The 12,437-nt window shown below is 39.2% G+C and overlaps 1 protein-coding gene across 1 annotated transcript in view; it reads left to right on the top strand.

Moving 5' to 3' along the window:
- Nucleotides 1-12,437, top strand: part of LOC126249404 (glutamate receptor ionotropic, kainate 2-like) — a 376,144-nt gene that overhangs the window by 227,854 nt on the left and 135,853 nt on the right. The window contains exon 10 of the mRNA XM_049951058.1: nucleotides 1,535-1,619. Within this exon, the coding sequence (XP_049807015.1) occupies nucleotides 1,535-1,619 (85 nt within the window). The remainder of the gene's footprint in view (nucleotides 1-1,534; nucleotides 1,620-12,437) is intronic.

Raw genomic sequence — 12,437 nt, 5'->3', positions numbered from 1 at the left:
CTGTGCGGTCGTCATGATACCGCAGGCGTATGAAATGGGGTAATAAGTCACCTTCTTTTATGTTGATAAGTGTCAACCTTTGGATACAATGAAGTATAACTTAATCAATCGCACCAGTTGACTGTAGATAGAAAATTGGTCTATATTGATATCACTCTTGTGTGTATAAAAGTACAAAATTTGAATGATCGCTTAAAAAGAATTTTTAATTAATTACCTATAAAAGAAGTCGGGGCCATATTTATTAATAAATCATGGAGTGTGTCATATTTCACTGTACTGCAGGATAATCCAAATTGCAGAATAAAAGCCCAAAAGACATTTATTATGAACTGTAGAAGTTTTATTGGTAAATTTTCACGGTCGTCAGTTTTAAGAAATGGAGAAACCGTAGCAAAGTATAGGTACATTTGCTAACGTACTGGGGATGGAATGGGTTAATTTATAGTGTGTCAGCGTGCGGAGCATGTCCTGTGTGTAGGGCGTCCGTAGTTTTGGTGAATGTGTAGATCAGTCTGCAAGAATGCATCCAGCACACATGGGACATAACACAGGAAGTGGATCTTAGGTTTTGGTGTCTGCTTCACCTCTATCGAAACTGAAAGGTGTCCCATCGTCACACATGAAGCGGGACCTCGCCTTGCGTGTAGTGTGAATAAAGCGGTACTTTGAAATTACTCGTTCCTACGCCCGTACATTATTTAGTAAACTAATTTCATTATATTCCTAAACCTAAATCCGCTTGGATTACTTTCAGTGAATGAGTGTGATTTGTTGTGGAATTAGATATACATTGCTTACGTAAGTTAACGCATCATCAGCCAGACAAACTCCTGTGTAATTAGCAGGTATAACCAACGATCACTCAAATGAGATATCTGAACAATAGTTTAACAATTCGAGAGCTCACGCCAAGCTGTTTCTCTAATCTGTAGAAACAAAAATAATCTTTTGCCTTATGTCCGAGACTGCTGATCGTAATTTCACAATTAATGGGCTATGTAACTGATACTGTAGCGTAAAATCTTACGTAGCCTAATAAAATATGTTATTAAAGGTGTCAGAACAAGCCTGGGAAGAAATTTCTAAAAAAAATTATTATAAGAATATCAAGTTGATAGGAAATTGTTGTCATATCTACGAATGATTACGCTAATAACGCAGTGATCATCCCTTTAAGAAGAGCAAGATAAAAACATATGCCACAAATTACGATGATGTTGGTGACGCTATATAAGTGGAGATACAGAAACTGTCACAGGGCGAATAGGAATAAAAAACAATATCAGACCAATAGCGAATAGGAATAAAAGACAATATCAGACCAATAGAAAAGTGAAGTTCAAGAAGGAAAGTTATTTTATGTTTCTGAATCTTTTACTATGCTGTTTATTTATGAATACTTTTAATTATAGAAATGTCTATAGCGATTACTAAGACTGGATTTAAATGTCCTGTGCGCTATAATTCTGAAATATCAATAATCGCGTTGTCAATGGAACTCACAAAGAAGTTTCTCTTCCTTAAATTGCAGAGAGCGGATCTGGCAATATGTGACCTGACGATAACTTACGAGCGGGAATCAGTTGTGGACTTCACAATGCCTTTCATGAATCTAGGTAAGTAGCACTTATCCTTATTAATATTATAAATACAAAAGTAATTCTGTTTGATACGTTTTCATGACTAAACTGCTGAACTAATTTTGATGAAATTCGGTATAGATACAGCTTGCACCCTGAGGAAGAACATAGAAAGTAAAGAGGAAAAAATAAAAATAAAAAATAAAACAAAAGATGACGATCCCAAAGGAAATTAAGTGGGGAAATGAACATCATTTTTTGTATCAGTGAACATAAATCATGTAAAAAAGTTATTGTATAATAAATTTGTTGTATAATGTATAGTTACTTCAATAGTGAGACTCATAGATGCGCGCTCCTGCCCATGCCCTTCCACACTCACCGACTGGCAATGATGCTACTTCGAACTACAAATTACTTGTTTTTTTCGTCAGTTTAACATTCTTTTATAATTTTAGAAAGTTAGTTAGTTAGCCACTTAATGTTCCACAGATCGTCTGAACGATTCTTTTATCGAAATGATATGCAATAAGTAAGTTTACACCGCATGTATACATGAGTAGTGTTAGCATTAACATATTACTATTTTCTCCTACTCATGATAATAGGCTTAATTTTTTTTTTTTTTTTTTTTTTTTTTTTTTTTTTTTTTTTTTTTGCTGTCAGACATTTTATGTGTTGTGGCTGCGCAGTTAAAACGCCTATCTCCTTGAAGAGGTATCTACATGATGACCGTGGGTGAACGCCACATGGCATCTTTACTACCCCTTTTGTCAGTTAGTGACTTCTCTCTAACCGATGACTTAGCGCACAAAATTATTGCATAACACATTACTGAGTGGAAATACTCGAAATATATCAGGAGGTTAATTTCCTTGCTACCAAGATTAGCAATTACTGAGAAGCTCAGTAACATGTTTCTTCCAGTCCAAGTTTCCATCAATATCTAGATCCAACAATCTGGAGAATTCTGTCCAAGGTACTGACTCCTGATCATGTGTTAAGTCAATTGTTGGTATGGCTCTGTTTGTTGTTTTTGAATATTTAGGTAGCCTCCATTATCTGAGAACCACTGAATAATTCGTTGAAAAACATCCTTAACAATCTCTTCTGTTGCTTTCTCTCTAATGGAATCTGTTATGACACCAGTATTGTCTGTAAAAAGTACCAATTCTTGAACGTTAAGCGGAAGGTCATTCACATTTGTAAAGAATAGGAGTGGGCTGAAAATTGAAGCCTGTGGGATTCTCTTTTTTATTTCCCTCCAGTCACTAAAATTTCCTATCCTTCCAACATTGTTTGTATAAAGGTCTGTACTCTTTCATGAGTGAATATATAAATAACATTCTCAGTCGAGCAACCTTTCTGGAATCCAAACATGTCCGACAAAACGGATAACATTTAAATACATACATTTCTGTAAGAGCGTTGCGGCTCCTTCACATTCGTTTCAGTGCGGATGCGCCAATAGCGTCCAAATTTGCAAGTAATCGGTAATGGACGAGGGACGCTGCATTGCAGCGTGCGATAAGTTGGAAATCAGAGTTGGTCAGGGACCGGTAGAGAGCAGCTAAAGGGTTAAGGCAACCGCTCAAGAGAAGCGGTAAATCAGGGCTCGAGTCCAGGTCTGGCACAAATTTTCAACTTTCGCTATTGCATTAGCGCAGTCCCTTGTGCTGCTGGAAATCACGAGTTCTAGCCTATCCCTTATGTTACTTTCCCCATTTCCTATTTCGTATAAATTACTTATTAAGTTGGAACAAATTCTCAAAATGATGTTTGAAATTCCATCAACAACACATAAACTTTTGCTTTTTACAATTTTTAGAATTCAGCGAAGGATATTGGTGCTGTTTCTAGTAGCTTAAAATTTTGTAGAATGACATTTTTAATACGTTTTCATGCTTCTTCAACTGAAACACTTTATTCCACTTCTGCTGCTACATTTAGAAAGTTACTGATGAACGTACTTACATCTTGAGAATTATCAGTTATAACAATGTCAGTTCGTACAATTGTTATTGTATCTTTTGAAATGACTGGCTGTGCTGTCTCTTGTTTGACAATATCACACAAAGCTTTAATCTTATTACCTGGATTATTTATTTTTCTTAGGACGTGCATACGTCTGGAAATTTTAATGAGTTTCCTTAAAATACTACAATATGTCTGACCTCTGTATAAATTTTCGTCTTCTCCATACTTGAGAATTTAATCCCTTTAGTTATCCACCGTTTTCATGTTTCTAATGTATCATCTGGATAACTCTTTAGGGAAGATAATTTCAAATATTGACACAAATTTGCTGTGGAATAAATTGAATCTGACATTAACTTCTCTGTCTATTTACACACCTCATCCCATACCACATCTTTTAAAGTACTGTTATGGCTGGTTCAAAGGGCTCTCAGCACTATGCGACTTAACTTCTGAGGTCATCAGTCGCCTAGAGCTTAGAACCAATTAAACCTAACTAACCTAAGGACATCACACACATCCATGCCTGAGGCAGGATTCGAACCTGCGATCGTAGCGGTCGCTCGGCTCCAGACTGTAGCGCCTAGGACCGCACGGTCACTCCGGCCGGCAATGTACTGTTAAAACGTAATATTCTGTTCTCATTAATAAGTCTCATTGGTTTGTATGAACCTGCCTCAGGGCTGCTAGTGTCATGTTGTTTATTTCCTTTGACTGGGCATGATGACCTGTTAGTCCATCAATAATACAGTTCACATTAATTATTTCAGCCTGAGCACTGCCCATAAAAATTTTATCTATCAGTGTTCTACTATTTTTCTGCAACGAGTTGCAAAAATCTACTACTGAAATTAGATTGAAACAACCAGATTATCATTCTGTTTCATTTTTCCTGTCTGTATCTTTTAAGCAATCGACATTGAAATAACCGCAAACTACTAACTGTTTCTTCTTGTCTGACAGGTAGCTCGATGATGCATCTAGATTTTTTGTAAGTAGCTAGAGGGGATCTGTAGACTGTTAAATATTTGTCAGATAAGCATTCTGAAGTAACAACTCAAAAGCACATGTTTCTAGGTTCTGATCAACACAAAAATTATTTTTTTCAGTAATTTTTAAATGGCTCTGAGCACTATGGGACTTAACATCTGTGGTCATCAGTCCCCTAGAACTTAGAACTACTTAAACCTAACTAACCTAAGGACATCACACACATCCATGCCCGAGGCAGGATTCGAACCTGCGACCGTAGCAGTCGCGCGGTTCCGGACTGAGCGCCTAGAACCGCTAGACCACCACGGCCGGCAGTAATTTTTTTTTACTTTGTGTCTAACTTTTATATGTGTAGCAACTCCTCCTTTTTCCGTGTTAACTCCACACGAAGATAATGCTAGTCCATAATGAACATGTCAAGAATGAAACAATCAGCGCAAGACTTTTGCTTTTCTCATTTTCCCAAAGAAATTTTCAGTCTCCAGTGCTACCCACCCTTTTCAACCTTCATTTGATTTTTTAAAATAGTGGAAAAAATTTGTGACTGGCCGCTGCTGCGCACTTGAGTTTCAAAATAAGATTTTAGCTTACCTTCTACTTCTGGACATATCTTTTGAATTAATTTCAAAATATCCGCACCAGCATTAGTAAGAAGCAATAACTTCCATTCAACATCACCTGATAATTCAGAATGATGGAATGTTGCTTCAGTCTTGATATATATTTTGGTCATGATTCTATCTCCCTATTGAAAGCCGGAAATTGCGGTATTTTCTTTATCATCTTCGTTCTCTGCTTCTAGCTTTGATAATCTGCCGCCCGCCGTGGCCGAGCGGTTCTAGGCGCTTCAATCCGGAACCGCGCTGCAGCTACGGTCGCAGGTTCGAATCCTGCCTCGGGCATGGGTGTGTGTGTTGTCCTTAGGTTAGTTAGGTTTAAGTAGTTCTAAGTCTAGGGGACTGATCACCTCAGATGTTAAGTCCCATAGTGCTTAGAGCCATTTGAAGCATTTGAACTTTGATAATCTTGTCACCGAAAGTTCTAGCTTTGTAGAGAATTGTTGCAGCAGCACCAGAATGGGTTGTAATATGTCTGGTTGAACTATTTCCAAAAACATTCTGAACAGTATATTTTATTCTGAGATAGCTTCCTGAAAATGAAATGTGGTTAGCAGCCAAAACGTAGTACTGAAAATGCCTCACAATTAATTATAGGCTGTTTATAGTGTCAGAAAAACTTCACTTTCACTCCTATTTTTTGTTCCACGTTCTTACTCTTTTGTCGTCATCGTCAGGCTTTTGTCTTGTATTCACCACATACTCTAGGCACCAAACATAATAATGTTGCGGGAAGAGTACTATTTACCATCGAAGGTAGATTCTGCAATGTGATGGCTCGCTTGCAGGCAGCAGCTGAACGTCTCGTCACAAGGCCAAACAGGCTTTGGCGACAGTTGGGCAAAAGTGATAGCAACACGGATTAGCAACAATTTCCTATAATTTCTTAACAGAAACTTTATAACGCCTAAATGTAGCGTAAATAGAGTGCGTGGTAACAGTTCAATTTTCACTGGTACGGATCTGTCTTTACATCTGACCTAGTCCTGAATTCAGTGAACAATAACGACTATCACTTGAGCAATGTCAATTTTGACTCTTCTTGGCAACGACTGCAGACACGGGCTGGATGCTGTTTTGAGATACTGTTGATAATGTGCGAATATGTCTTGAGTGGAGCCGTGCGTCAGCTGAAACCTGCGTTTAGTATACAGATGTTTACTTGGGAACTATTTTAGTGACATAAGGAACAACCAGAAAATAATTGTTACCTTGTGCACCCTCTATTGGAGACTAGTCTTAACTCAGTTACACCTGAGTTCTAAGCAGCTATGTATGGCAATGTTCTGGGAAACATAGCGTTTAGTGAGACAGAGCTTTGCAACCCACCGCAAATCTCTCCTCCCTCACCCCCTCCCAGTCGGTGAATATTAATGATCACATTACATAGGATGTTAAGTTTACCTCTCTGATTTGTATATTTCCTTTTGTAGCAGCTGATATTAAAAAGAATACAGAAAAAAGTTAGTTAACTGTAAGCAAAACTGTCCTGCTGCATCATTTGACATTGTGATCACTATGACTTTTGATACTGAACTTCTGTAGTATGGATTCACTGAAGATGAAGTAGCATGCCCACATATAGTCCTTGTCAAGTGAGACTTTTGTTCCAATCCACCGTATTTTAACTACTTCATTGTAATTCGATGAGAAATAAGGGAAGAACATTCGACAACAGAGAAACTTATTTCGTGGGATGTATGACTGTGTAAGTACTGCATGTGCTAATGTATATTGTTTTAAGCCAATGTTAAGCTTTGTGCCAAATAATAGCTCATTCATGACTCTTGTGAATCTGCTGGTCATCGCTGTCTGTTAACTCGAGATTGTTTCTTAGACAACTTATGCTTTTGTAGTATTTCCATTGATTAACTTCCAAACATCATTTACACACAAGTACAGATTTTTACTGATGAGTGACCTTGATAGATGGTATAACAGAAATCTCTGTGTTTTCATATAGTGTTTATTGTGTTTTAGCGATTCGAGTTGGGTTACTTCCATTGTGAGAATATAAACGCATGAAAAAAAGGAAGATTGGGTTTAAGGTTCCGTCAATAGGGACGGAGAACAGGCTCAGATTGTGTCAAGGGTAAGGAAGGTAAACGGCCGTGCCCTTTAAAAGGAACCATCCTTGCATATGCCTGGAATGATTTAGGGAAATCATGGGAAACATAAATTTGGATGTCCGGACGCGGGTTTGAACCTTAGTCCTCCAGAATACGAGTCCATTGTGCTAACCACTGCGGCATCTCGCTCGGTATAAACGCCCAAATTGTCGTCGAGGATCACAGTTACACAGGACTGGTTACATTTCAGCTCCTTTGTACGATCTGTGGGGTTTGTGAGTGATAAATGATAATGCCGTGCGGCTGGGGCCTCCCTTCGGGTAGACCGTTCGCCTTGTGCAAGTCTTTCGAATTGACGCCTCTTCGGAGAGGTGGGTATCGATGGGGATGAAATGACGATGATAAGGACAACACTCAGTCCCTGAGCGGAGAAAATCTCCGACCCAGCTGGGAATCGAACCCGGGCCGTTAGGTATGACATTCCGTCGCGCTGACCACTCAGCTACTAGGGTCGGACCCAAACTATCAGTCCTTCCCATAAAGACATCCCTCTTCCTATTTAATACATAGTCGTCCATAATACCTCTGTGAGTGATGAGTAAACTGCATAGCCATGAAGGCAGTGAGTTTTGCTTTGATGCGCTTATAACAGTGCTGGCATTTTCCAGAAACGATTAGGTGCTGCAAATTTTTTCGAAGGGCTTAAATTAATGCGCTTCGGTTAGCTTGGTCCAGAGCATCTGATTGATGGTTTACAATATGGGCAACTGATCAATGAGAATTTCGCAACACGTCTCCGCCAAAGCATGGGTGAAGGAAATCTCGGTAGGAACATTAGGCTTGTGAGTCACTCTTGTTCTATTTCAGCGTCGATGAAGATCTCACCCAGGTTTACTTATCCCGTCAAAAAGTATCGGCGTGCGATTTTCATTGAGTAAGTCCGTGATAAAAATTCCCAGCGTTCTGCGTGCCACTGGATGTTGAAAGGAGAGTAAATATTAACTAGAAAAATTTCATAAAATTGTACGGCGATGTCACGCCTCGATGAGAGGATAGCTTGTGGGAAACAAGAAGTGCTCTCTGATTACGTAAACTTTCCCGGTGTATTAATTGGTTTCATTCTTGTCGAGTCTGCAGCCGGATCATAGAGTCGTCTTGACACAATATTTTAGCGACCCTTCTGACTGCCTTCTTCAGTTAATAACGCTCTTCGCAAAATTTGACTGGAACCTTTTCTTTCTTTTTTTTTTCATCTTCCATTCCACCTCTGAAGGAGATGGTGGGCTGTAGGAGAGCATAAAAAATGGTTCAAGTGGCTCTGAGCACTAGGGGACTTAACTTCTAATGTCATCAGTCCCCTAGAACTTAGAACTACTTAAACCTAACTAACCTAAGGACGTTACACACATCCATGCCCGAGGCAGGATTCGAACCTGCAACCGTAGCGGTCGCGCGGATCCAGACTGTAGCGCCTAGAACAGCTCGGCCACCCCGGCCGGCTGGGAGAGCATAGCCCTTTTCAGCCAGTAGTTGTGCTTTGTTCTCTTTTGACACCATGTATTCAGGGCAATTGGGTGCTTATGTAATTCTGTAGGATTTTTAATTGCATATAAATGGATAGTTGAGAGGAACATGTTGTTGTGTAAGTTTTCTTCATTCCAAATTCCAGCGTTCGCATTACGGTTGAGAGAAATACCTCTTGGCCGAAAAAACCCCTGCTGTGATTGGTTGCCTGATGTTCTGGCTTATGTATCTTCATATTACCTCAGTGATCTTGATAACGTGATACTGTGATCACGGAATTTCGTTTATGTTGCGAATGTTTGTCTAATTCTGCAGAAAATGAAAATTTGAAAATATAGTCGACAGAGAATAATGTCTCCTTCTGTGGGAATTGACTGAAGCACTTTTGTGTAATCCTGTTGTGAACGGCGGCCCCTTTGGACATCATGGTGAACCAAATGCCCTGCGAGCGAACTTCTCGCTGCTGCTCCATAACGCAAAATGAAGGAGCAGCACCCCATTGTTCAATGCTGGCTGAAACGATGAACTCTAAGGAGAACGTACCTCTGTCGGCTCAGATTAAGACTGTTTTTAATTGCAGATCAAACAGGAATCCACATTTTACTTAAAGAATAGACCTTGACTTTATTTATAATGTTATCTGCCATCCTAATTTTAATGGATTCCCAGTAGTGACATGGAGGAGCAACTACGTGTTATGTTGAACATAACTGCCGTGCCAGCATCTTGTCTGATGTTGTCAATTGCAAAGCATTCAGAAAATTTCATAACACCGTGTGAACACATTCTTTGAAGGGAAGCATTATCTTCAGCGGTTGCACGAAAATATTCACGGAAAATTAGCCTATTGGCCTAGGAAGACACTGGAATTAGGTTGAGGGTAGCGATAACTTAAGATCGCGTGACATAGTCGTCATATTATTTGTACTGGTCGTCTACCCACACAATGTCACGTTCAAAAGGCGTCTTGTCACGGACCGCGCGGCTCCTCCCGTCGGAGGTTCGAATCCTCCCGCGGGCATGGTTCAAATGGTTCAAATGGCACTGAGCACTATGGGACTTAACATCTGAGGTCATCAGTCCCCTAGACTTAGAACTACTTAAACCTAACTAACCTAAGGACATCACATACATCCATGCCCGAGGCAGGATTCGAGCCTGCGACCGTAGCAGCAAAGCGGTTCCGGACTGGCGCCTAGAATCGCTCGGTCACAGCGGCCGACTTCGGGCATGGGTGTGTGTGTGTGTGTGTGTGTGTGTGTGTGTGTGTGTGTGTGTGTGTGTGTGTGTGTGTGTTTGTGTTGTCCATAGCGTAAGTTAGTTTAAGTTAGAATAAGTAGTATGTAAGCTTAGGGACCAATGACCTAAGCGCCGGCCGTAGTGGCCAAGCGCTTCTAGGCGCTTCAGTCTGGGACATCGCGACCGCTACGGTCGCAGGTTCGAATTCTGCCTCGGGCACGGATGTGTGTGATGTCCTTAGGTTAGTTAGGTTTAAGTAGTTCTAAGTTCTAGGGGACTGATGGCCTCAGATGTTAAGTCCGATAATGCTCAGAGCCATGTTTTGATGACCTAAGCACAATTCTACAATTCAAAAGGCAACTGGACATTGATTGCGTCAGGTTTGGCATCCGCCTTTGAGGCCTATCAATCGGTGGTACAGTCATGGAGATTCAGTGTCTGTTTTGCTGGTGCGTCCGTTCGACACTGTTTTGGTTACGAAGTCAGGGGTGGTAGCAATAGTAGTAGTAGTAGCTTTATTCATCCGTAGATCTCTTTTTACAAGGATATAGGACATGTCAAAGTATTTGCAAATTTAGATCAATTTAAAATAAGCTCATTCGTATACACATTTATTTACAGACTTCTAGTTAGAAACAATCATTAGATTTACTCCTGGTATACAATACTTTTTTTACAAATAACTTATTAAATAATGTAATGCCACATTGTTCACTCATATCTCACTATCAGTCACTGCACACACTATATACACATTGTTTCATAACACTTCACTCACCTCACACACACACACACACACACACACACACACACACACACACACACACACACACACACTGGTGATCTCTGAGTCATTTCCTGAACCGCAACTTCCCATTTGCTATCCTGAAAAACTGAGTCAGCATCCCTCCATAATGAGTTGTTGAGCTCAGAAACAGGGAGAGGTGTTAGCATTGTGCTATGCATAGCTTTGGGGTAAATATTTCTAGAAAGGAAAAAAAGAAGGAAAAAAACATAAAGTGAAGGTGTTATGTGGAATGTTGGATATTTTATAATCATTAATATTATTATTTATTTGTATAAAATTTTTTATCAAACCCCTACTCTGTTTTAGCTAAGTAATCCTTCAATGTATAAAATGTATTGCATAACAGGCAATTTTTAGCTGCCTTTGTACAGTTTTATTCCTTGGTAGAAAATGCTGTTTTGAGTTTTATGTTTATTTTTTCTTAGTAAATGTAAGTTGAGTCTATCTCTTGTCGCATGGTCATGGACAGAGTTGTTTGTGCAGTAATTACCAATGTTATTTTTGATGTATACAACTGACTGGTAAATGTATTCACATGGAGCAGATAAATCCCCAGTGTTCTGAACAGATCTTCACAATGAGCTCGACTAGTATTTTTGGTTATTATTCTTATGGCTCTGTTGCGGAGTTTGAAAACTGTGTTCATATTTTGTGCATTTGTTCCCCAAAAAAGAATTCCATAGCTAAGAATTGAGTGTACATGTGAATAATATGTAACTAAAAGACACTGCATGTTACACACTGATGATAGGATTCTAAGGGCATAACATGCTGATGACATTCTGCTTGCAAGTACCTTTGTGTGTTCACACCACTTCAACTGAGAATCAATATTCATTCCTAGAAATTTTGCATTTGTTACACAGTCTATAGAGGTGCCATCTACATTTCGTTTAACATTGTCATTTTTCATCTTTAAACTGAAATTCATGGTATTAGTTTTCTTTATGTTCAATGTCAGTTTATTACTTATTGACCAATCATAAACGTCCTTGAGAGTTTTATTTGCTTTCTCGGCAAGGAGTTCTCTTGTTTTCTCGGTGACTATAATATTGCTGTCATCAGCGAAGAGGATTTTTTCACCATGAGTAACTCTACTGGGAAAGTCATTGATGTATATCAGGAACAGTATTGGTCCTAATATGCTATCCTGCGGAACACCTATATTAATGTATCTTAGTTCTGATAAGTGTTTTACTAAATGTTTATATCTATTTGTAGTTTCCTTGTGCTCTATCTGTCACGTATGATCGATACCAGTCGTTAGCTGCCCCTCTTATTCCTAATGCTTCTAATTTATTTAATAGAATGTTGTGGTCGAATGTATCAAACGCCTTAGAAAGATCCAAAAATATACCTGTGACACACTCATCTTTAACAAGAGCATCAAGTAGAACTTTTGTGAATTCTACTATGGCTGACTCCGTATTTTTGCCACTTCGGAAACCAAACTGCGATTCGCTTGAGTGATTGTATTTATTCAAGTAATTCATTAATCTGTCTTTCATTATTGTTTCTATTATTTTTGAGAATGCTGACAGCAGGGAAATGGGCCGGTAATTTTCTATGTCTTGTGCATTATCTTTCTTAAGCAAAGGTACAACTCTTGCTTGTTTTAACTGCTCTG

The sequence above is a fragment of the Schistocerca nitens genome, chromosome 3, assembly GCF_023898315.1.
Source record: "Schistocerca nitens isolate TAMUIC-IGC-003100 chromosome 3, iqSchNite1.1, whole genome shotgun sequence".
NCBI classification, from domain to species: domain Eukaryota; kingdom Metazoa; phylum Arthropoda; class Insecta; order Orthoptera; family Acrididae; genus Schistocerca; species Schistocerca nitens.
The sequence above is the reverse complement of the archived record's forward strand: the minus strand, read 5'-3'. Positions and strand labels throughout refer to the sequence as shown.